At 38.9% G+C, this 26,957-nt stretch overlaps 1 protein-coding gene across 3 annotated transcripts in view; it reads left to right on the top strand.

Moving 5' to 3' along the window:
- Positions 1-800: 800 nt before the first annotated feature.
- STAM (signal transducing adaptor molecule) overlaps positions 801-26,957 on the top strand; it is a 79,789-nt gene continuing 53,632 nt past the window's right edge. For 2 of the 3 annotated variants that reach the window (XM_049097262.1, XM_049097274.1), the window contains exons 1-2: positions 814-1,075; positions 23,980-24,064. In XM_049097262.1, coding sequence (XP_048953219.1) covers positions 1,036-1,075; positions 23,980-24,064 — 125 coding nt within the window. In that variant the 5' untranslated portion in view covers positions 814-1,035. Of the gene's footprint in view, positions 1,076-23,979; positions 24,065-26,957 lie in introns of all 3 variants that reach the window. The other variant, XM_049097266.1, reaches the window with a different exon arrangement.

Below are 26,957 nucleotides of genomic sequence, written 5' to 3'. Positions count from 1 at the left end.
AACAACGACAACAAAACAACAACAAAACACTAAATAAACGTTTTAAGTCCTTGGGAAGCCCTCATCGAGTTCCAGCTCCATCCGCAGCTTTGTTTTGGGATTTTGCTCGGTCTTCGCGGGGAAGCGGGGTTTACCGTAGGGTAAGTCCCAGGGCGTGAGCCGTATTTTCCGAACATCGCCGCCGCTCAGGGACTGCGCGGTTAGTCAGGAGCCTCGGCCTCAGCCAGAGGCGCTCCCGACCGGGCCCCGCAAGCAGGCGTTCGCGGGCCGTCGGGACGCTGCCGCGTTACCTCAGCCTCTCCGGAGTCGCGCGCCCTGACACTCCCCTCCCTCCCCAAGGAGTCGGGCCAACGGGTTCGGCTCACATGACTTCATCCAAGCAAGTTTCTGGTCACCTCAGGCAGACACCGAACTCACGGCTTTTTAACTTCAATACCCCCCGCCCCCGCGAAGGCGTGTCCCTCCTCCCTCCCTGGGGACCATGAAACGCTCACAGCCCACGGCGTGCGGGGCGAGCACGGGGTCTCGCTCAACGCTCACGCGATCCTCTTTCTTTCTCAGCCTCTGATTCACTCCGGGGCTCGGGGGGCGGCCCCGGCGCGCCTGAAGGACCCCGTCCTCCGGAGACTCCCGGCCGAAGCGAAGGCAGAAGACGCAGGCGTCGCTCCCACTCTCCGGGACGACCGATCGCAAGGGGAGTCAGGCAGACGGGGGCGCGTTGGCGGGGCCGGCTTCGGGGGGCCCGTTCCGGGCAGCTTCTGAGCAGGCAGCGCCGAGGTCGCCCCGGTTCCCGACAGGCTCCGCGCGCGGGAGGGGCTTGTCTGCGCCTCCGCTGTTGCCGCCGCAGCCGCCGCCGCCGCCGCCGCCGCCGCCGCCGCGGTTGCTGGGGGTCTGTGAGAGGTGGGGCTGTCGCCACCCCTGTGGAGTCCGTCCGCGTTGCCGTGTTTGCCCGAGGCAGTCTTCCCGCGCGCGTCGCCCCCGGACTCCCGTGGTGTCGAGGGGGAGTCCCCGCGGACACCCGGGCACGCAGCGGAGATGCCTCTCTTTGCCACCAATCCCTTCGATCAGGATGTTGGTAAGCGCTCCTGCCGCTCCCCGGCCACCCCGCGCGGGAGCGCCTGCCCGCCCTGCCCGCCCTGCCCGCCGGCCCTGGGCGCGCGTGCCCGACCCCCGCCGCGGCCCGCCGCTTCGCCTTCCCCGAGGCTCCGTCCTGAAGACTCTGGAGGAGGCTGGGGGCTTGGCTCGCCCTTTTGGGGAAGAAATGGGACTCGGAGAGCCTGCGAAGTGGGCCTTAGACTAGGGCTGTGGGCTTCGGGAGCCCCGCTGTGGAGAGGGCTGGTGTGGGGGGCCTCGGAGGAACAGCTGGTGTGGCATCTGGGGCTGGGACGGCGCCTCTGCAGGACGGGGAGTGGAGGGCGGAGCAGCAGGAGGTCACCCAGGGGAGGACTATAAGCCCTCCAATAAAGTGTTTCCCTGGACAAATGTCAAACGTTTGGAACTAGGGGGATGTTGTAGGTTAGCTTCCGTAGGGGATTTTAGGATTTATTTATTTATTTTTATTTTTTGCAATTGTAACGGGTGGAGGGAGCTGCTGGCTAAGGGTAGAATCACAAAAATGTCGGGAGAGGTGAAAATGGAATAGTTGGCAACAGCTGAAACCGAACCGGGGACCTGAGCCACTGTGCTGCCTTCTTTAGGCAGTGTCTCAGTATTTCACGAAGTGTGCAAGAGGACCTTAAATCTGGAAGTGCTGCCTTGTTTTAATTTTTCAAATGTCCCTTCTGTTTTGTTTTTCTGTTTTCTGAATCACTGGTTTGGGGTCCTGACCATACCAATTCAACAGGTTAGGGATTCCCCCACCTCCCCACTCTCCTGGGTTTGAGGGTGATAATTACAGACTTTGAGTTTCCTGGAGTAGAATTTTGGGGTGATTTGGATGCACTTAGGAACTACTGTGGCACACAAGTATGGAATGAAAGCAAGCCAGGTACCGTGACTAATTACTATAGTAAAGAAATGTAAGGACACCCTTAGGGAGTTGCGTTTTTTTGTTTTTTTTTTTTTTTTTGTAAGATTTTATTTATTTATTCATGAGACATACACAGAGAGAGAGAGGCAGAGACACGGGCAGAGGGAGAAGCAGGCTCCCATTAGGGAGCCAGATGTGGGACTGGATTCCAGGATCCCAGGACCACGCCCTGAGCCAAAGGTAGACTCTCAACCACTGAGCCATCCAGGCGTTCTGGAGTTGCTTTTTATTATTTTGTTTAATTACAAATGGTAGGTGTTGATTTTTGCTTTTTAACTCTTCCTTAGAACATGTCACTGAGGCTTGGAGGTTTGGGTTAAGACTAGAAAATGGGTTCAGTCCCATCTTGGCCACTGCCTAGCTCATGGTGAGATCATGGGCAAATCCCTGAAGCTCTTTGAGTCCCAGAGTGCTGCTCATCTTTAAAACGTGGGAAAAAACACATTGTTTGTGATTCCGTGAAATGATACATGTAGAGGGCTCAACGAAATAACCTGTATAGTGCCTTTGTAGAGTAGTCATCTAAGTGATAGCTATTTTTGGTGGCAGTTTAAATGCATGGCCTGAATCAGCAGTGGATGGAACTTTAGAGATGGCCAATAATACTTAATAAATAATTGGAAAATTGCGTTTAATTCAGTAAGCACTTAGCACACAGTACAGATGGTCCCCGACTCACAATAGTTCAACTTAACGATTTTTTGACTTTAGTATGGTGCGAAAGGGATATGCATTCAGTAGAAACTGTACTTTGCATTTTGAATTTGGATCTTTTCCCGGGAAAGCCATATGCAGTCGGTATGATCCTCTCTCATGATGCTAGGCAGTAGCACCCACCTGCAGTTCCCAGTCACCCATGCAACCACAAGGGTAAACTACCAGTATACTTGGGCCATTCTGCATTAATACAGGCATTCTGTTTTTTCCCCACTTTCAGTACACTGTGCAATAAATTATATGAGATATTCAACATTTTTTTAAATAAAATAGGCTTTATGTTAGATTTTGCCCAAACAGGCTAAAGTAAGTTTTCTGAGCACACTCTTAAGTAGCCTTAGTAGGTTAGCCTAAGCTGTAATGTAGGTTAGGTGAATTTACTGCAATTTTGACTTAGGATATTTTCAACTTACGTGGGTTTGAGACCTGACCCTATCATAAGTCTAGAAAGATCTGTATTTATAGGAAATTGTCTTAGTGACATCACAGGTGAGTAAGACATGGCTGCTGCTTTCAAGCAATTTTATCACATTACAGTAATTTCTAGGGCAAATGCTTAAAATAAAACAATTTCTTAATACCTCTGTTTTCAGAACTTTTATCTGTTTTTCATAGCTGCATATAATCTAGTTTCTAACTACATTCACTTTTATATTCTACTGCCCTTTTTTTTTTTTTAAAGATTTTATTTATTTGAGAGATACAGAGATAGGGACAGAGATAGCAAGAGAGAGCACTAGCGGGGAGGAGAGCAGGCTCCCTGCTCCTAGCCGGATGCGGGACCCCGGGCTCAGGGTTAAGGATTGGATCCCAGGACCCTAGGATCAGATGCTTAACCGAGTCACCCAGGTGCACTTATCCTACTAACTTTTAAGCACACATTTAAATCAATTTCTTAATGACAAACTTAATTTCCCAAGTACCTACACCAGGGTTTGGTTAGTTAATGTCTTACGTGTCAGTTCATTCTAATTTATTTTTTCTACATTTTTACCTGTGCTCATGATTAAAGGATAACTCAGAATCCAACTCATTATTGAATCATTTCCTGATTAGTCTAGCCTAGAATTTCTCAGTAGTAATCGTATTGACAGTTTAGACGAGATAATTACCTTTGTTGTGGAGGTCTATCTTGTGCAATGTAGGGGGTTTAGCAGCAGGTCTGACCTCTACCCAGTAGATACTAGTGCCAACCCCACCCCCCATGATTTTTAAAATTTTCAGACGTTACTAAATATCCCTTGGGGTCATAAAATAGCTTTCAGCTGAGAACCACTCTTTTTTTTCACCCCCCCCACCACTCTTCTCGCTCACTGTAATCTTCTCCCTTTTCCAAACTCCTGCAACGCTTTCTGTCTTTACCAAATTATTTAGTATTAAAGATAGTTATATCCTGTATTATGCTCCGTAATTATTTTATTAGTTGCTTCATAGTAGTTGCCTAATAAATGTTTGATTGAGACTGTCTCAACTGAGGCTGTTAAACAGTAAGCTGCTTGAATGTAAGGACATTATTTTGCTCCAGGAAAGCTTATCTTTTAAAGTTAGTCAGGTTCTGGTATTTGGATCCATTTGCTCTTCATGAAAATATGAGATGTTACCCTAAGGAGACCTGTCAGAGACTTACAGTAAATAATCCTTGGAAAGAGTCCAATGGACTCCCATGTTAATTTTTTTTTTTTTTTTTTACTAATATATAGAATATGGTATGTAGAATAAATTTAACAACATTCCTTCTTAGTCTATCAATGAGTATGTGACATTAGTCATACTAAGTCACTTGATTTAATTATCACTTAACAGAATATACATTTGTACTTCTTCAGAATTAACTGCCTTTAGCTTTATTCATAAACTGAGATGGTGAATCAGAAATGCACTGATTTATAGAATGTAACATTTTATACAGAGACAAAATGCTGGTTATAGCTTTTTCCCTGTGAGAAATGCCGAGATGTGTTAGAATGTAAGCTCCATAAGGACAGGGATTGCTCTATACTATATCCCAAACATGTAGACTACTAATAAAACATTCAGCAAACATTTATTGAATACATGAGTCTCTTTTTGGATGTTGTATTTCTTGATCAGTTCAATTATTGAATTATAATAATAACTTATTCCATCAAATTTTTATTTCAAAGTCCCCTAGTGACTTCAATCTTGCCGAGTCTAACGGTTATTTCCTGGTCTATTTCTGTGTTGATCTCTTAGCTTTCCTCTTTGATATACTTTATTTACTTGGTTTCCAAGATATCAAACTTTTGCTCATTTTCTGCTTAGCTTCTGTTTAGTCTTCTTGGCTTCTTGTTTTTGTGACTTCCAAATTCAAACCAAGCCTCAGGCTCAGTCCTAGAAATTCTTTGACCTTTTTCCCCGTGCAGTATTACCAGGCAATTTAGCTTAGTGTTACAAATTCAGACTCTGGAGCTGTACTGTTTGAATTTATTCCCCAACTTTGCTGCTTATCAGTGAAAGTGACACTGTGCCTCAGTTTCCTTGTCTTTAATATGGGAGATAGTGATAAATGGTTCTTAGTTTTCTTACCTGAACATCCTCATTTCTTCACCCTTGCCTATTTCATTTAGATGGCAGCATTGCTATATCCTGTCACTCATCTCTGATGTCTTCAAGTCATCATTGTTTCTTCTTTTTTCACTTTCCACATCCATTTTATCAGTAAGATCTTTTGGCTTTACTTTAAAAATATATCCAGAATTTTGTCACTTCTCCTTACCTTCCCATTATTGTCTTATTCTGGTCATTGGTACCTCTTTCTTAGACTACGGCAAGAGGTTTATAGTTGCACTACATGCTTGCCCTCTATAGTCAGTTCTCCTCTACAAAGGTCATTGATGATTTTTTTTTTTTAATATTTTTTTAAAATTTATTTACGACAGTCACACACACAGAGAGAGAGAGACAGAGACATAGGCAGAGGGAGAAGCAGGCTCTATGCACCGGGAGCCCGATATGGGATTCGATCCCGGGTCTCCAGGATCGCGCCCTGGGCCAAAGGCAGGCGCTAAACCGCTGCGCCACCCAGGGATCCCCTGATCTTTTAAAAATCTTAGATAATGTCACCTACTCAGAACCCTCCAATAGCTTTCCATCCCCTTACAGGGAAATGCACATTCCTTGTTGTGGCTTACAATTAGGCCCCTTCCTGTATGTCTGATATGATTTGATCTCCAAACTTTCTCATTCTAAGTTTTTTGGGTCTGAACACTCCACGGTCATTCCTGCCTTTATATTGTGCTGTCGTCTTTGCTTGAATGTTTTTCCCCTTGGTATTTGAAGATCCAGATGTCCATTACATCATTCAAGACTGTTCAAATGAGTTTCTAAGAGAGTCTTTCCCTAATTACTTTCTGTAAAAAAAAAAAAAATCCATTTTTACTCCCTCACTTTGTTTCCTTGTTCCATTTCATTTTTCTTTATGGTACTCAACTATCTGACATTGATTGAGTGATTGTCTCCTGTGTGGAGTATAAACTCCACATAAGGAGACTTTCATTTTTATCTCTTAATACCTAGGGACAGTATCTGGTACATACTCAATACATAATAAGTATTTATCAAATAATGAATTACTCATTTTTTTTTTATCTCCAGTCTTGTATTTCTGTTTGGTGTTCTATTATTACCTAGACATCAATCTATCAGAAAACCAAATTTATTTTCCAGTCTGATTATACTTTCATTATATAGTAGATTTTTTCTTTAAGATTTTATTTATTCATGAGAGACACACAGAGAGAAAGAAAGGCAGAGACACAGGCAGAGGGAGAAGCAAGCTCCATGCAGGGAGCCCGATGCGGGACTCGATCCCAGGCCTCCAGGATCACACCTTGGGCCGAAGCAGGTGCTAAACTGCTGAGCCACCCAGGGACCCCCCTCATTATATAGTAATTTTACGGTGTTCTAGTTATCCTGATTTGAAACCCTAGAGACATCTTCGAATCATTACCCTGCCTCTGCTAAATCATCATATCTTTGTTTTTGTAATAGTACTCTTTTGTATTTCTAATCAAAGTACTTTGGACCAGTTCGTATCCTGTAGACTTGGCCATATTTTTAGTCTTATCTTTTTAGTCCATTCAGTCATAAAACACAGCCATTTTAATTTTCATAAATTTTTTTTTAAGGATTTTATTTACTTATTCATGAGAGACAGAGGCAGAGACACAAGCAGAGAGAGAAGCAGGCTCCATGCAGGGAGCCCGATGCGGGACTCGATCCTGAGTCTCCAATATCACTCCTTGGGCTGAACGCGACGCTAAACCGCTGAGCCACCGGGGCTGCCCTAATTTTCATAAATGTTAATGCTACATTATTCTTCAGTATGTATGGCGTGATGGAAGGACTTTGGGCTTTGGGTTTAAATTGCAGGTGCAGCATTTGCTGTTAGTAAATGGGCACAGTGTGGGCAAGTACAGAAGCCCTGTAAGTTCAGTTTCCACCTTTGTAAATATGGATAAAAATACCCCAAGGAGTTGCTATGAGAAATAGTTATAGAAACACATGACATTCTAATTCTTTTCTGGAGATAATATGTTTCAAATCCAGTATGCTCAAAATCATATCCAGACTTCTCAAATACGCTTTTCCTCTGTTCTGATTAATGGTACTTCAGTTTAGTCACACATGTCAAGAATATTGACTTCTGTAGTTGTAATTTTCTACATTCCAGACAACAAGCACATACTGTCTACTAGGTGCCAGGCACATGGAACGTGCCCTCAAGGATTTGGTATTGCTATAGTCTGTATGCTTTATCTTCCGTATAAAGCTCTTGAATCCACACTTATTTTCCCTCCATTCATGCCTCCCATCCTTTCCTCTGCTAGGGCAGGCTTAGATCCCTCAACTCTTAGATTAGTACAGTAGACTGTTATCCCTGTCTGCAGTCTGTTGCCATTTTCTGGATGGCTGATAATATTTCTAAAATGTAATATAATCATATATCTCCTCTGATTGAAGCATTTCAGTGAATCTACACCTTTCACAGGAATTTGAACTTCTTAGCATAGAATGTAAGACCTTTTAGCATTTAGCTTCCTTTTTACCTCCTCATCCTTACTTTCCACTGCGTTTCTCAAGGCATGTTTCCTTGTTGCTTTTATACTGCTACTTTTTCAGATATGAACCTCTGGCCTGGCATAGCCTTCTCTTCATTAGTCTTCATTTAAGGATGTGATGCATGGTAAAGCACTTAATACAGTACTTGCCATATAAGCAGCAGTGGATACATTTTATCTTCTCTTATAATATAATTAGTAGTAGTTGTGGAGCCTGGAGAGACTGCTCACATTCTAAGGGGTGGAATCAGTTACTGTGAAAATATGTTCAGGGGAGAAATGTGAAAATTTAGAATATAGGTCCCTTCAAAGTCTGATAACCATTGGGTAAGAAATTGTACTCAGTGTTTCTTCTGTTTTGATTTTACTTCTCCTCTTAGGTATATTTCTTGTAGCTTTTCAGGTTTGCATTTCTATTTTGCACTTTTCTCTTAGATGCTTCCATGCTGTTCCTTTGATGCCTACTTCTTTTCTGGTTAGTAGAGCTTCAGATTGCTTTTCTTTGTAAACACAGTTTCTGGCGGTCAGGGGGGATAGGAACTTTAGATGAAACATTTTGGAAAAATTGATAACCATCATCTCCAAAAGACAATAATTTCTTAAAGACTTGCTTTCTTCATTAGCCATTTTTGACGAACTGTTACATCTCTAAGCTGATTGATTCCCCCCCCCCATAGCCAGAACATAATCGGCAATCATCCTGTCAGCATTTCTCACCTTCCCAAATCTTTGATAGTCATAAATCCTGAGAAAATCAGAAATAGCTGCTTATCAGAAAAAGATATCCAATGCATTGAGAAGACTGTTGAAATTCAAATGAGGCTCTGCATGTGTTTTTCTGGGTACCTAAGCAAATTTCTCAGTCTTCTCCTTTTGGGTATAAGTATACCTGGGAGATCTTGCTGGTTCTGTTTCAGATTTCCACAGTAAAGCAAATATTGCAATAAAGAGAATTAAATGAGTTTTGTTTCTCAGTGCATATAGGTTAATTTACATTATACCATAGTTTATTAAGTGCAATAGCGTCATGTCAAAAAATGTATATACCTCAATTTAAAAATACTTTATTGCTAAACAAAAATGCTAACCATTATCTGAGTTTTCATTAAGTCATAATGTTTTTGCTGGTGGAGGGTCTTACCTTGGTGTTGATGGCTCCTGACTGATCAGGATGGTTGTTGCTGGAGACTGGGGTGGCAGTGGCAATTTCTTCAAACAGCAGTGAAGTTTTCCACATCCATAGGCTCTTCCTTTCATTGAAATATTTATTTCTCTGTAGCATGCAATGCTGTTTGACACCATTTTACCCATAGTAGAACTTATTTCAAAATTGGAATCAGTCCTCTCAAACCCTGCTGCTGCTTTATCAACTAAGTTTATGTAATCGTTTAAATACTGTCACATTTCAACAGTTTTCACAGCATTTTCTAGTAGATTCCATCTCAGGAAACCACTTTCTTTGCTTATCCATAAGAAGCAACTCCTCATCTGTTCAAATTTTATCATGAGATTACAATAATTCAGTCCCATCTTCAGGCTCCACTTCTAATTCTAGTTCTTTTGCTATTTCTGCCTCATCTGCAGTTACTTCTTCCACTGAAGTCTTGATCCCCTCAGAGTCATCCATGATGGCTGGAATCCGCTTCTTCCAAACTCCTGTTCGTGTTGATCTTTTGACAAACTTCCCATGAATTGTGAATGTTCTTACTGGAATCTAGAATGGTGATCCTTTCCAGGTTTTCAATTTTCTTTGCCCAGATCCATGAAAGGAATTTGTATCTATGGCAGCTGTAGCCTTAGGAAATAAATACATAAATATTTTTAATGATTATATTTGAGAGATATCATGGAGAGGGAGGATGGCAGAGCAGAGGGAAGGGGACAAGGCAGACTCCCTGCTGAGCAACTCAGGACTCAGTCCCAGGACTCTTAGATCATGAGCTGAATCAAAGTCAGATACTCAACTGACTGAGCCACCCAGGTGCCCCAGGAAATGTATTTCTTAAGTACTAAGACTTGGAAGTCAAAATGACTTCCCTGATCCAAGTGCTGCAGAATGGATGCTGTATTAACAGACATGAAAACAACATTAATCTTGGTGTATATGTCCTTCAGAGCTTTTGGGTGGCCAGGTGCATTGTCAATGAGAGCTTGTATTTTGAAAGGAATTATCTTTTTTTTTCTGAGCAGATCTCAACAGTGGACTAAACTTTTACTGAACCAGGTTGTAAACAGATGTGCCATCTTCCAGGCATTATTCCATTCACAGAGCACAGGCAGTGTTGATTTAGCATAATTCTTAAAAGGCGCTAGGATTTTCAGAATGGTAAATGAGTATTGGCTTCAACTTAAAGTCACCACCTGCACTAGCCTCTAACAAGAGAGTCATTCCTGTCTTTCAAAGCTTTGAAGTCAAGTATTGACTTTTCCCTAGCTATGGAGGTCCTAGTCAGCATCTTTTGCCTCTATAAGGCTGTTTTGTCTATGTTGAAAATCTGTTTAGTGTAGCTACCTCGTTAATGATCTTAGCTGGATCTTCTGGATAACTTGCAGCTTCTACCTCAGCGCTTGCTGCTTCACCTTGCTCTTTTATCTTACAGAGATGGCTTCTTTTCTTAAGCCTCATGAATCAACCTCTGCTAGCTTCAGACTTCTCTTTTGTAGCTTCCTTTCATTTTTCAGTCTTCATAGAATTGACCTTGCTCTGGATGGGGCTTTGGTATAAGGGAATTTTATGCCTCATTTGATCTTCTCTCCAAACTACTCAAACTTTTCTCCGTATTGACAATAAAGCTGCCTCACTTTCTTATCATTTGTGTGTTCACTGGAGTATTTTCATTTCCTTCAAGAACTTTTCCTTTGCATTCACAACTTGGTTAACTGTTTGGTTCAACAGACTTCGCTTTTGGCCTATCTCAGCTTTTTGACATGTCTTCCTCACTAGGCTTAATCATTTCTAGCTTTATTTATTTATTTATTTATTTATTTATTTATTTATTTTTTTTTTTTTTTTTTCATTTCTAGCTTTAAAGACACATGTGACTCTTCTTTTCACTTGAACACTTAGAGGCCATCATGAGTTACTAATTGGCCTAATTTCGATATTGTTGTATCCCAGGGAATATAGGGAGGCCCAAAGAGAAGGAGAGAAATGGGAGAATGGCCAGTGGACAGTTAATATACACACTTTATTAAGTTCATCATCTTAATATGGATGCAATTTGTGATGCTTCAAAACAGTTAGAGTTGCAACATTAAAGATTACTGGTCTTTGGGCAGCCCTGGTGGTTCAGCAGTTTAGAGCTGCCTTCGGCCCGGGGTGTGATCCTGGAGACCTGGGATTGAGTCCTGTGTCGGGCTCCCTGTATGGAGCCTGCTTCTCCCTCTGCCTGTGTCTCCCTCTCTCTCTCTGTCATGAATGAATAAATACAATCTTAAAAAAAAGATTACTGGTCTTTGTATACAGGCATACCTTGAAGGTATTGTGGGCTGGGTTACAGAACACTATAATAAAGTGAACATCTCAATAAAGTGAGTCAGGTGAGTTTTGTTATTTCCCGTGTATATAAAAGTTACATTTGTACCATACTGTAGTTTATTGAGTATGCAGTAGCATCCTGTTTAACAATGCACACACCTTAATTAAAAAATACTTTATTGCTAAAAAATGCTCGCCATCATCCGAGTTTTAGCAAATCATAATCACTGATCACAGATCACTATACCAAATATAATAATGAAAAAGTTTGAAATATTGCAAAAATTATCAAAATGTGACACATGGAAAAATGGTGCCAAAGACTTGCACAAAGCAAGGTTGCCACAAAACTTCAATTTGTAAAAAAACAAAAAACAAAAAAAACGCAGTATCTGCAATGTGCAATAGAGTGAAGTGAAGTGCAATAAAATGAACTTTGCATCAGAGTAAGGATGATCTGAGGATAAAATGAGATCATTATGAAGCTTTCAATTCTTTAAGAAGCAAGTCCCTTTTTTTTTTTTTTTTTTGCTTGGCACTTTTACCTTCCCTACAAACCCTCTTTCTGTCTTAGAAAATAGTTTTGACTTTGCTGCTCACAAAACCATGTTGAATTGTTACTAATAGTTTTTATTCTTCCAATTTAAAATGTATTTGTTGTTTTGTAACTGAGAAGAACTGTGCTACTGCTCTTGTTGATCTTGAGCCAGCATCAATAAATAATCTGAATAGTTTCAGAGTTTGGAAATGGGTTGCATTTCTGATTTATGTAAGTTTGAGTCAGATTCTGATCTTGTTTATGTATCAGAGAGCAAAGAAGGTAGGTAGTTCATGACTGTTTACCTTGTTCACCTGTTCAGTAGGTACATCTTCACTCAAGAACTGTGAGATCATACTTTGCTACGGTAATAAGCCATTTATATTTGATCAGACATAAGCATATCATATCTGGTCAACAATTGACTTAGTAAGTTAAGACTTAAATAGCTTAGCTATTGTATTTTTAAATAAGGCGATGAGTTTTAAAATTTAAGTGTTTTCTTTTACAAAAATGCATTGTTTTTAAGAAGCCTGCTTGGCTACCAGTCAGTAAGGATGATGATTAATTATTTAAATACACTATCAGCTCAAAGTGATGACTTACTTTCCTTTTCTAAGATGAAGTAAATGTTAGACCAGAGGATATTGATCAGGTGATTCACTCAATATTCTTTGGCTTCCTAAAGGTTGGGATCTATGAGGTTGGGACTCCCCAGAGCAGTTCCACTTGGATTGGTTTACATATTGAGTTTCTTTGAAGGTAAAATTTTCTTATAAAAGAGAGTAATGAGTAATAAAGTGTGTCACTGGTCTTTGTCCCTGTTTCCTGAGAGGGACCCTCTAAATCTTTAGAATTTCTTGAGTGATGATAGGAGCATCCTATTCAGGAAGAGCTCCTAGGACAGTATTTTAGTTTATGCTAATGAGATGACTCAGCATGGAAGCTGGTCATTCCAGAAAGACTTAGCCTTGTGATTAGATGGTTGGGACTTTGAGTCATATGATATTAGCCAGACCTCCAGAGAAGGGTAGGAGGCCTGGAGATTGAGTTCCAGGAGGTGGCCGATAATACTTCATTTACTGAAATGCCAATAAAAACTCTGGACACCAAAACTTGGTTGAGCCTTCTTGGTGATACACATTGGTGTGCCAGGAGGATCATGCATCCTGAGGGCATAGCAGCTTTGGCTTTGGGATTGTCCCAGGCCTTAGTCCCACACTTCATTGATTGGTTCAGATGTGTATCTTTTGTAATAAAACTGTAATCATAATGCTTTTCTGAGTATTGTGAGTTGTTACAGTGAATTAATGAACCTGAAAGGGATATTGGGAATCCCTGATTTTGTAGCCAGTTGGTCAGACGTGCATATGACCTGGGAACTCCAGAGCTTGTTGCCTATGCCTGAAGTGGGGAAACTTGTGGAGTTCTCTGCCCTTAGCCAGTGCACAGTGCAATCCAACAAGCTCCAGATAGGTAGCATCACAGTTGCATTGTAGAGACTTTTGTGCACTGAAAAGTAAAGTTTGAAAATCATTGAAGTAGATACCATTAAAGGTATATGTGTTCCTGTGAGTTTTATGGGTTCATACTGTAAATTACCTGAGTGGATTTAATATTTATTGAGTTCTTAGGCTGAGAACATGAATATTGAAAGAATTGCCCAAAGTTCAAATTGTTATTATTTTTAAGGGATTTAGTCTTTTATGGGAGCTTGAAAAGTGACAGGGAAGTTTGATTCAGTTATCCTTTTGGCATACACTACAGCCTGAACAAAATCAACAGCATCTCAGCATTTGCTTTATAAGTAACCTGTTTAGTTTCTAGAGTAGTGTTAGTTTCTCATTATGTTTGTTGCTTTTCCCTCATGCAAACTGTTTTCACATATGGGCAGTTGATTCTTCCCCCCCCCCCCCCCCCCCCGAAAGTCCAGTTCTGATCAGATAATTTCTTGTTGGAAACTTTGCTGTTTCTTGAGCTAATACAAATACCTCATCTTGTATTTTAGGTTTTTGAGTGGTTCCAACTTTTCACAAAGTAGTCTTTATTGTAGCCAGCCTAGATTCTTTGTTATACTTCTCTTCTGTTTTCATAACTTTATTCTTTATTATACTATATATACTGTATATTTGTACTTAAGTAGAGACACGAGTGTATTATTAATCCTGTTCTCTTAGTTTTTAAGTATATCAAGAAGCCTTTCCTGAGTGTTCCTTTCTCTCCCCCCAGGTCTTTACCTTTTGTTTTGTTTTGTTTTGTTTTTTCCAGCTTACTTCAGGCTTTCCATTTTTTTCTGTGACACTTTTTCTGTTGTCTATTTAGATCTCTATCTGCTGGTTTCATTTCTTTATTTAGAGTCTAAGTACTTCAGATGGGGCCTGGCATAGATTAGAAATTTATTCCATTTTGTTGAATATCCAGATTTTATTACTTTCTGCAAATAAGTCACCTTTCCAGGATCTCAGATGTCTTGGATATTTGTATTCTTACACAAGGAATTTGTGTGAATTACCTGCTTTTGTTAAAATCTCTATTGGAAGATGGTAGGATGACTAAGCACAGGTACCTACTACTCATTGGTTATCACCTACTACCACCTTATTAGATACTTAATCTAATTCCCTAGTGGCAATGACTAACTGGTAGGTGTTTCTCTATCCCTTGGGGCTGTTCTATGGATCAGGAATTGTAAGCCTACAAAGAGGTTGGACAGAATTGGCTGCTTGCTATTTTGTGCTTTAAATCTCCAGCTCTCCATAGTAGATTCTAGAATGGGGAAATGAGTATTATTGTCTGTTGAACCAGGGAACAGGACTTTGAAGGAAAGTAAGGAGCAAGAATTTCAGTGTCCTCACCAAGACCAGCCCCTTACAGGTAGGAATATTGGTATAGATCAGGCCTCCTACTCCCAACCCATCTCAGGTTTAAAAAAAAAAAAGGAAAATGTTAGTGGGAATCACGGTGATGCTGTCTTTCAGCATATCTGTTCTTTGAGTCACGGTGTTCCAGGCAAGACAGGTTACCTTCTGCTTCTGTGTAGCTTTTGTTTCAGAAGATAATAACGATTTCTTTTGAAGTTTTTTTCCTCTCCACATAGACTCTTGTTTTTTCTAATTTGCCTTATTCTGTTTTCTTTTTTGCCATATTTGCCTGTTTTGTTTTTTTTCCTTTATCTTGCATATTAGAAGACTTTCTCAGCTGCTAATCCGTGGTTGTCTTCCCAAGCTTAATATTAGAAAAATAGAAAGCGCTTTGGAAGCTGTGATCATGTGGTTAGGCCTTACTGACTGAACTTCATTATAAGTGATATGGTATGCCATTTACTGTGGAATCTCTCTCTACCCTCTGTGTCCCTATCTTGAGTATTTTTAGCTGTTTCCTCTTGGACTGACCTGGAATCCCCAGAGAAGAGTTCTGTAATTTCTCTGAGGGTATGGATGAATGTGAGGGGGTAGAACAGAATAATTTCTGAGAGGGCAGATATTTGATGGGGGTGTGGGAGACCTCAAGACTACCCTCCTACCTTTCCACTTCCAGGATTCACCAGGACTCACAATACTCAGCATATAGTTACAGTTATGATTTATTATAGTGAAAGGATCCAGAGTGCCATCAGCAAAGTGAAAGGGCACATGGGTGAAGTCTGGAAGTACCATTCATTAGAGTCAGTGCTTGGGGTTTTTATTTGGAGCTGATCTTGTAGGCATACTCTGCTTGGCACGTACCCAAACTCCAGACTCCCGGAAGGAAAGCGGATATTCAGAATAAACCATACTGTCTGTACAGTCAGTTTAGACCTAGGGAGCCAGTCTTCTCGTTTCTGAGGATGGTGAGAACTCTCCCTATATTCAAGTTTCTATACACCAGGAAATGCATAAACAGGCTTCTTAAAGTATAACAGGCCTCTATGTTAACTCTTCAGTGCAGCAGGTATGAGCATTCATGCAGTTGCTGCTTCCTTTATTAATTTTTAAATAATAGACTTTTAGAGTAGTTTTAGAGTCACAGCAAAATTAAGCAGAAAATATAGAGATTTCCTATATCCCTCCTGCTCCCACATATGCTCAGCCTCCCCAAATATCAGCATCCTGTACTAGAGAGGTATGTTTGTTAAAATCTTATGAACCCACATATCCCCATCATCATCAGCACCCAAAGTCCATAGCTTACATTAGCATCACTCTTGGTGTCTCATCGGAGTAGTTTCTCTGCGTGGCGAACCTCTGTGCTCCCTGTTCGTCTTGCCCTTGCTCCAGCCCCTGGCAACCACTGATTTTTTTTTTTAAACTGTCTCTATAATTTTCCCTTTTCTAGAATGATATATGGTTGGAAATATGTATTATCTACTTTTTCAGATTGGCTTCTTGCCCTTAGTAATATGCCTCTAAACTTTGTCCGTGTCTTTTCAGGACTTATTAGGGTTTTGTTAGCACTGAATAATATTTTGTTGTTTTGATGTACCTTAGTTTATCCCTTCACCTACTGAAGGACATCATGTTTGCTTCCAAGTTTTGGCAATTATGAAGAAAGCTGCTGTAGACATCCATGAACATGGAACATCTTTCCATTTATTTCTTTGATTTCTTTCATTGGAGTTTCATAGTTTTCCTCATATGGAATCTTGTATGTATTTTGTAGATTTATGCTTAAGTATTTTGAGTGCTAATATAAATGGTATTGTGTTTTTAATTTAAAATTACAGCTGTTTGTTGCTTATATTAGGAAAGCCTCTGACTTTTGTATCCTACAATTTTGCCAAAATAATTTTTTTTAAAGATTTATTTATTTCAGAGAGGGGGCAAGGGGGAAGGAGCAGGAGGGGGGCAAGCAGACTCCCTGCTGAGCAGGGAGCCCAACAGCTTAGAGGGGAGGGGATGCTGATCTCCAGCCCCTGGGACTGTGGCCTGAGTCAAAAACAAGAATCGAAGGCTTAACCGACGGAGCCATCCGGGCGCCTCTCATTTTTTAGTTCCATTTGTGGATATTTTTGGATTTTCTACGTAGATGAACATGTCTGTAAGGAAAAATAAGTTTATTTCTTCCTTTCAAATGTATACCTTTTATATCTTTTTCTTGTCCTTTTGTATTAGCTAGGATTTCCAGTATGCTGACGAAAAGGTATGGTGAGAGAAGACATCCATGCCTTGTTTCTCATCTTAGGTAAAGCTTCTACTAGTTTCTCACCATTAAATATATTAGCTATAGCTATTTTGTAGATGTTCTTTATCAAATTGAGGTTCCCTGTTATCCCTGTTTTGCTGAGAATTTTTATCATGAGTCATTGGACTTTGTCAGATGCTTTTATTGATGAGATCATGTGATTTTTCTTCTTTAGCTGTTGATGAGCTGGATTAAATTTATTGACTTGAATACTGAGCCAGCATTGCATACCTGGGATAAATTCCATTTGGTTGTGATGTAGAATTCTCTTTACGTATTGTTGAATTTGATTTACTAATACTTTCTTAAAGATTTTTGCATCTGTGTTCATGAGAGATAGTGGTCTGTAGTGTTCTTTCCTAATGTCTTTGTATGGTTTGGGTACTAGGGTAATATTGCTCTCATAGAATGAAGTATTTTCTGCTTTTGTCTTCTAGATGATATTGCAGATAATTGGTATAATTTCTTCCTTAAATGTTTGGTAGAAATTACTATTAACCTCTCTGTGCCTTATGCTGTCTGTTTTGGAAGGTTATTAATTTTTGCTTCAATTTCTTTAATAGATACAGCCTTCTTCAGATTGTCTATTTTTGTGTGTGTATTTTGGCAGATGTGTCTTTCAAGGAATTGATCATTTTATCTAATCAAATTTGTGGGCATAGAGTTCATAATTCTTATGGGTGTTTTTCCAGCACTACTGAGCAGTTCTCTAATTCTCAGTGGACATTGACCAGTGTCCCACAAATGTAACTCAGTTCTGACACTATCTACCTAGAAATAGTGTCAGAGCCCCCACAGGTTGAGGACTCAGTCCCACAAGACTGTCCTCACTCTTCACTTCAGATGCCAAAGTCCAGGATATGTCCTTGTGCTGCCCTTTTTTTTTTTAAAGATTTTATTTTATTTATTCATGAGAGAGAGAGAGAGGCAGAGACAGGCAAAAGGAGATGCAGGCTCCCCACAAGAAGCCCCATACGGGACTTGATCTCAGGAACCCGGGATCACACCCTAAGGCGAAGGCAGACGCTGAACCACTGAGCCACCCAGGCATCCCTGTCCTGTGCTTATTGATTGGCCATAATTTGGTGGTTCCCATGATCCCCCAACTTTATTGAGCCATAGTAATGTTCATATAATATCCTTTTAATATCCATGGAATCTATAGTGACATCCCCTCTTTCAGATATTAGTAATTTATCTTTTTTAAAAAGATATTTATTCATCAGTGACACAAGGAGAGAGGCAGAAACACAGGCAGAGGGAGAAGCACGCTCCTCCAGGGGAGCCCGATGTGGGACTTGATCCTGGGACTCTGGGACCATGCCTTGAGCAATGTTCAACCACTCAACCAGGAGTCCCTCTTTTTTATTTTTCAACTGTCAATTTTATTGATATTTTCAGAGAACCAACTTTTGATTGTATTGATTTTTCTTTATTTTCTTTTTTCAATTTCATTGATTTCTGCTGTAATTCTTTTCATCTGCTTACTTTGGATTTAATTTGTTCTTCTGGTTTTCTTTTTTTCTTTTTTTTTTTGTTCTTCTGGTTTTCTAAAGTAGAAGTTTATATTAGTGACTTTAGATTTTCTTTTCTAATGTAGGCATTCAAAGCTATAAACTTCTCAAGCACTGATTTCAATTATATTCTACTTTTTTTTTTTTTTAAGTAGGCCCAGTGTGGAGCCCAACATGGGGTTTAAACACATAACACTGAGATTGAGATCTGTGCTGAGACAATTAGCCAAATGAACCACCCAGGGGTCCCTGTCCTACAAATTTTTGTATGTTGTACTCTCATTTTTGTTTAGTTCAAAATATTTAAAAATTCTCTTGAGCTTCCTTCCTTGACTCATGTATTATTTAGAAGTGTGTTACTTCACGTTTTGTGATTTTTCCAGCTATTTTTTGTTAATGATTTTTGTTTAATTCCATTGTGGTCTGTGAACAGATATTGTAAGATTTCTAGTCTTCTGCATTTGTTATGGTGTGTTTTATGGCCATGCAACATATTTGGTATTTCATGTGAGCTTGAGAAGAATGTGTCTTCTGCATTTGTTGGATAAAGTAGTTTATAGATGCCAATTATATACAGTTGATGGTGTTGAGTTCAACTATGTCCTTAATGATTTTCTGCCTTCTGCATCTATCCATTTCTGATAGAGGGATGTTGAACTCTCCAACTAGAACAGTGGCTTCATCTATCTTTATAGTTCTATTGGTTTTTGACACTGTTATTTTGACATTCTGTAGTTAGGCATTAACATTTTAAGGATTATTATGTCTTTTTGTAGAACTAATCCCTTTATTTTATGTAATGCTCTATCCCTGATAACTTTCCTTGCTCCAAAATCTGCTCTGTCTGAAATTAATATAGCTACTCCCACTTTATTTTAATTGGTGTTGGCATGCTTTATCATTCTCCATCTCTTAACTTTTAATGTGCATGTGTCTTTGTATTTCAAGTGGGCTTCTTGTAGGCAATGTATAATTGGAATTTATGTTTGATCATTTTGTATTTAAAGTGGGCTTCTTGTAGGCAGTGTATAATTGGAATTTATGTTTGATCATTTTGTATTTAAAGTGGGCTTCTTGTAGGCAATGTATAATTGGAGTTTGATCACTCTGATAATAATTGTATTTAGACCATTAACATTTAAAGTAATTATTGATATTGTTAGATTAATACCTACCATATCTGTTACAGTTTTCTAGTTGTAGCCTTTGTTCTTTGTTCCTTTTTTTTTTCCATTCTTTTTTTTTCTGCCTTTCATGATTTTAATGGAGCATTTCATATGATTTAGTTTTTTTTCTTTTGTAGCACATCAATTATACTTACGTTTTTGTTATTTTCAGTGGTTGCCCTAGAATTTACAGTGTACATTTAAAAGTAGTCCAAATCCACTTTGAAATAGCATTATACCACTTGACTGTGGTAGTGTGAAGTGCACTGTGTAGTGCAGGCAAGTGAAATAAATAACAAAATATTGCCAGTTCCTCTCTCTCGTTCCTGATATCCTTGCTGTCATTTATTTTACATAAATGGAAACACATGTATATACCGTATATCTCGATTTTTTCCTCTATCTTCACAGATAGAGACTTTTTTTAAACTTGTAAAGTCAGTTTATTGGCAACAAATTTCCTTAATAGTTTTTTGTTTGAGAAAGTCTTTATTTCTCCTTTCCTTTTGAAAACTAATTTCACAGGATATATAATAGGTTGATGGTTATTTTTTCTCAACACTATTTCACTCCATTTCCTCCTTGATTGCATGGTTTCTGAGATGTCAGATGTAATTCTTTTTTTTTTTAATAAAAGATATTTATTTATTTATTTATTTATTTATTTATTTATTTATTTAATTGGAGTTCAATTTGCCAACATATAGCATAACATCCAGTGCTCATCCCGTCAAGTCCCCCCCCACCCCCCAGTGCCCGTCACCCAGTCACCCCAACCCCCTGCCCACCTCCCCTTCCACCACCCCTTGTTCACTTCCCAGAGTTAGGAGTCTCTCATGTGTTCTGTCTCCCTCTCTGATATTTCCCACCCATTTTCTCTCCTTTCCCCTTTATTCCCTTTCACTATTTTTTATATTCCCCGTATGAATGAAACCGTATAATGTTTGTCCTTCTCCGATTGACTTACTTCACTCAGCATAATACCCTCCAGTTCCATCCACCTTGAAGCATATGGTAGGTATTTGTTGTTTCTAATGGCTGAGTAATATTCCATTGTCTACATATACCACATCTTCTTTATCCATTCAGTCAGATGTAATTCTTACGTTTATTCCTATATAAGTAAGGTGTTGTTTTTTTTTTCTGCTGACTTCTTTTTCCATTTTTTTCTTCCATCATTCATTTTCTTGCAATTTAAAAATGATTTACCTAGGTGTAGCTTTTTTGATAATTGTTATGCTTGGTGTTTCCTGGACCTGTGGTTTGATGTCTTACATCAGTTTGGGGAAATGTTGAGTTGTTTTTGCTTCAAGTATTCTGTTTCTCCTGTGCTATTTCAGTTATGCCTGTTTTACTTTTTATGGTTTCCCACAGTTCTTGGATAATCTATTGTAGTTTTTTTTTTTCTTCTAGTCATTTTTTTCCCCTTTGCTCTTCAGTTTTGGAAGTTACGATTGATATATACTCAAGTCCAGAGATTCTTTAGCTGTGTTCCGTCTGCTGATGAGTCCATCACAGGCATTCATTTTTGTTATACCAGTTTTGATCTCTAGTATTTTTTATTCTTTTTTAGAATTTCCATTTTTGTGCGTACATTCTTTATCTGTTTTTGTATGTTGACTCTTCTTTCCATTAGAGCTCTTAGCATATTAATCATAGCTTTAAAAATTCCTGGTCTGATAACTCCATTCCTGTCATGTGTGAATCTGGTTCTGATACTTACTCTTCAGACTGTGTTTTTTGCCTTATAGTGTGGTTTGCTGAAAGCTAGACATGATGTCCTAGATAAAGGAAACAACATACCCCCAATCTCCCAAAAAAGAAAGAACACCATCCTTTAATAGTGTAATAGTAAGGAATGATGAGGTAAGACATGTTCTGTAGTCTCGTGATTAGGTCTCAGTTTTTTAAAGTGACCTTCTGCCCCTGGGATGTGAATTTCTCACTGCTTCTCAGTTTTTTCCTCTTTTGGGTGAGGAAGGATGGCTAGATGGGCTGAAGTTGGATATTCCCTTTCTTCCACATGGGAGGCTGGTGTTGGGACTTTTCCCTAACTGTAGGTGGGTTAATCTCTGGTAAAAACCCTGGTTGGTTAGGTACTGGTTAAAATAATTAACAAGTAGTCCTTGTTCAGAAAAGAAGGCTCTGGTGTATCTCACAATGGTTATTGTCCCCCTCATCCTGCTAAAAAATGGAAAATTTTCTCTGAATTTATCTTGAGATCCTGGGAGAGCTCCTGAGAATAAAATTTATAAAAATGTGGGAAATCCTCTGTGTACCCTTTTGGATTTTAGCCTTCAGAATTGTGCACACTTAGCTCCAGGAAATTTGTCTGTTACAGCTTAGATCTGTGGTACTGGTTCCTGGTGATATTTCTGCTTATGGGTTTCTGATCTATTAAATTGTTATTCTGTGTATCCATCTGTCTGTATCTCTGATTTTGGGCACAGCATTTGGCCTGTGACTTCACTTCTGAGGGATCTCAGAAGAGTTTATTTTTCAGCTCTTTACTTGGTTGGATAGAGTGATAATTTCCAAGTTCCTTAAATGCTGTATTGGAAACTGGAAATAATTACTTATTTTTGGTGCTTATGTCTCAGCTATGCTTTATCTCCAGAAAGCAAATCTTCACTCATTTGCTCAGGAGGCTGGGGAGAGGTGGTTACCAGAGCTCCTGATTAAGGAAGGCAAAATAGATACCTACCTACACTTTGTAGCATTATTCCATTCTAAATCCTCTTTCTTCTCCACTGTCAACTGCAGGCATTTCCTTCTGCTACCAGTACTTGACTTTTCTGAGAATTCAGTGGTATAAAACAAGCTGGTTCTTAAGCTTTTTTTGTTATTGCTGGTTGGTATATGATGCATGTTTTTTAGGTCTTTTGAGTAGGTAACCATATCTATATTGTTACATAGTTTTTGAGATACTGTTGCTGTTATTGCTTCTAATGTTTTCCTTGTCCTTGTGTGTTTGCCTTAAAAACATTTTTTAAAAAAATATTTATTTATGACAGAGAGAGAGAGAGAGGCAGAGACACAGGCAGAGGGAGAAGCAGGCTCCATGCTGGGAACTCAAGGTGGGACTCGATCCTGGAGTTCCAGGATCGTGCCCTGGGCCAAAGGCAGGTGCCAAACTGCTGAGCTATCCAGGGATCCCCCAGAACTTTTTATTTTAATTAAGAGAGGGAGCCTAATGAGATGATTGAGCTCAATCTGTGATATCTCTAAATTTGTCATTTTCATTTAATGGGAAATCCTCAGTTAAAGCTTGGTTTCTTTTGTTCATTTTCTTCCTTCCCCATGTCAGATACAAAAATCGACAAAATTACATAATAATTTTATTACCTGAAACTTTTTGCTAAAGATTTGTACTTAGTTATGTTTCTTCACTGGCAAGTAAAGGTAAGAAGTTTTTGATGATGAAACTATTTCTTATTTTAGTCTTTCTTCATGGGGAAAGGGATAGATCTGTATGTAGTTTTTTTGTTGTTTTATAAATAAGTATCAATGGTCTATTTGTTTTTCTTTTTTAAGATTTTATTTATGTGTTTGTTAGAGAGAGAGAGAGAACGTGTGAGCAGAGCCCAGGGGGACAGGGGAGAAACGGAGAGAGACAGGTAGATTCCATACTGAGCGTGGAGTCAGATGTGGGGGCTCAGTCTTAGACCCTGAGATCAACACCTGAGCTGAAATCAAGAGCCAGGTGCTTAACCAACTGAGCCACCCAGCTCTCCCATCAATGGCCTGTTTCTTCTCTTTTTAAAGATTTTTTTACTTTTTCAAATTTTAATTAAAATCAATTTATTTAACAGAGTGTATTATTAATTTCAGGGGTAAAATTTAGTAATTCATCAGTTTTATATAACACCCAGTGCTCATTAACATCAAATGCCCTCCTGAATGCCCCTCACTACCATCTTCTCCACCAGCAATCCTTAGTTTCTTTCCTATAGTTAAGTCTCTTACACTTTTTTTCTCTTTGTTTTCATCTTTTTAAACTTTTCCTTCCCTTCCCCTATGTTCATTTGTTTTGTTTCTTAAATTCCTGGCCTATTTCTTATATTAAATAACAAGCAACTGAAGTGTGAATGGGGAAAATTATTGTAATAGAGAGTAAATGTGACCCTACCCTCTTTTGAGGATGTACTTGACCATCTCATTAAACAGATTGCTGGCAGCTGTTCTGATTTCTAGTTGATACTTGACGATATCACAATTTGGTCATTTGAATGTGGTCATTTACCTCTTAAAGATTTTTAAAAATAATGTTCCTGCAATTTCTTTTCATAAACACAGAGAAAGCAACCAGTGAGATGAATACTGCTGAGGATTGGGGCCTCATTTTGGATATTTGTGATAAAGTCGGTCAATCTCGCACTGGGTAAGTGTTGCCAAGTTTCAGAAATATATATTCTCTTTATTAACAGGAATAAAATGAGAATTAGAAGGCAAAGCATATTACAATTATAATTTAGTTTAAGAAGGCAATGTTTTTGCTAGCAAGATTTGAGGAATTATCCCATTTAAGTTATCCTTTACAACCAATTAGGGTAACATGACTGGTAACAATGTTGGTTTTTTAATTAAACACCCTTGTCCATAGTTGCTTCTTGAAGCCTAGCTTTTTCCACTGACTTTTAAAACAATAGTGTTTTTTCAGGTAAGTGATTTCTTAAGTTTTCGCAGTTATTTTTCAGTTCTTTTCTTCACTGTCATATCTGGAATATCCCACCTACTTAATCAGTGTATAGACAGTTTTAGGACAGTATAATCTTAAACTTTTTGGCATAAAGCCTTTTTTGTTAATACAGAGCTTTTAATACAGTGAGTGGATTAACTGGTATACAGACTAATATATCTTAATTCCTGGGCTAATAAACACCTGGTTATTAGCAGCCTCATTTACCCCTTTGTGCCACAAAAATCTTGTCTTATTTATGTACTTTGCTGTGAAAAATGTTAGAGAGCACTGCTGTCTTATACTTGATTCCTTTTTTTTTTTTTTTTTAAGATTTTATTTTTAAGCAATATCTACATCCAACACGGGCTTGAACTCATAACCCTGAGATCAAGAGTTGAATGCTTCACCAACTGAGTCAGCTGGGTGCCCCTTTACTTGACTCTTGTGTTGCTAATCTTAACCATCTGATGATGCTTTTTTGGCTCTCCTTCCTTCCCTTCTAAATATATGCAGTTTCTTAAACTTTCTTAGATCCATTTTTTTTTCAAATACTTTTTTCTTTGCCAGTACATTTTTTTAAATCTTGCAATTTGTTTGTATTTTTATATGGGTGGCATCTATATTTTTGGCCCTGATTTTTCTCATCCTAGCACTAGTCTTGTGGACACATCATTATTTCTGGACATCATACTATATAAGCTTTCATCTCACCATGTAGATCTCTGTTAATGACAAGATTAATTCATTTGCACTTAATACCTCAGAGTCACTTCCACATTAATATTGTTGAATTCTATCAATCTGCCTCCAAAATATCTCACAGAATGTTGATATTATTATAAAGTCTCCTCAATTAACTTCTTGAACACAGGCAGGGGCAGTTTGTCTTCATAGTCTTTCTGACCCTTCAATCAAGCTCCTTTCTGGCCTGTAACGTACAGCCTTCATTAGGTTCCCCAGACTGTGGCCTCCAAATGTGGCCTTATCCATCTGCTTTCTTGTCTTTACATTTTAGTGTACCTAGTCTTTGTTTCTGACCCTGTTAGTTCCTTTATTTAATTGGAATTTGAGTAGCTACTGTGTGCTGTATATCTATTCCTTTTTCTCTATTGCTGTTGGTCCCACTTGAGACATTCCTTTTCATGCCTAAACTAGTGAATTAACCTTCTGACATTTCTTTCCATTTCCATTTCATTTCTGTCTACTTCTTATATCTAATTGCCCCATAACAGCTCTGACCATGTCATTCCCCTACCTTCTGCAGTGAGTTGTCTGACCTCTCTCTAGGACTCTGACTCATTTATTTTCCGTTTGTTTTTCCTCTAAGTACTGTTTTTTTTCAAGTCAAGCTTTTCAGCTGCTAGTGCTTTTCTACCTTAGTTTAAGGCTTTTGGTCATTGTATTCCTTTAGTGTGAAGTATTTGATTCTCTCATTTTCTGTCTCTCTGTCTCATATCCTTCGAGGCCCAATATACACTTCATTTCTTCCACAAACCTTTCTTTATCCCCTTTATTGCAAATCATATTATGGTCCTGTGAATCCTCAAAGCAGTCTATCAAAATCATTCTTTTTTGTGTCTTGTTTTGTGTTATCATAGTTTATGTCTGTCTGATAGACTTAGATTTATAGAATGAAAAGGTCCATGAATTTTTGTTGTGTAGAGGAAAGAAGCAGATAGTTTAGTGGTTAAGAGCATGGACTTTGAAGTGAGACCGTCTGGGTTCATATTCTGGCTCTGACCGCTCTGCCGTGTCATACTGGGTAAGTATCTTATCTTCCTGGTTTGCTATGTAAGAGTAAAAATAGTGGCTTCTTCACAAGGTGCTTATTGTCAGTGTGAGATTAGTTAACAAATGTAAAATGTTTATAGTAGTATCTGGCACATGGTTAAATGGGTGCAACTTAACCTCTTTTTGATTAAGTTCAATTTTGTGACAATTTGTCTGTTAAGGATTAGGTATCAACCTAATTCCATCCCAGTATAATTTGGAGATAAAACTTTTATCTAGCATTCCAGTTACTAAGTGCCTCCCCTCTTCACTCTGTCGGCTTTCTTTTCATTTTTACATTGGTAGATACTTTTTAAATAATTTGGTTTGTTGCTTGAAATACAAAGATAAACTGCTTTTCATTACTAGAAATAGTCCATATTTTTCCATTTAAAAAATTTATAATTTATCTGAAATTCTGCATAATGTACAATGAAGATAAAGAGATGAGTAGTTCTTTTTTTTCTTTCTTTTTTTTTTAAATTCATTTTGCCAGCATATACTATAATGCCCAGTGCTCATCACATCATGTGCGCTCCTTAATACCTCAACCCCCCCTCCCCCCCCAGCTCCACATCTACAACCCTTTGGTTGTTTCTCAGCGTTAGGAGTCTCTCCTGGTTTGTCGTCTTCTCTGATTTTTCCCCACTCAGTTTCCCTCCTTTCCATTATTGTCCCTTTCACTATTTTATATTCCACATATGAGTGAAACCATGTGATAATCATCTTTCTCTGATTGACTTGTTTCAATCAGCATAATACCCTCCAGTTCCATTCGTCGATGTAAATGGTAGGTATTCATCCTTTCTGATGGCTGAGTAAT

The sequence above is a fragment of the Canis lupus genome, chromosome 2, assembly GCF_003254725.2.
Source record: "Canis lupus dingo isolate Sandy chromosome 2, ASM325472v2, whole genome shotgun sequence".
NCBI classification, from domain to species: domain Eukaryota; kingdom Metazoa; phylum Chordata; class Mammalia; order Carnivora; family Canidae; genus Canis; species Canis lupus.
This window is presented reverse-complemented; position numbering and strand designations above follow the sequence as displayed.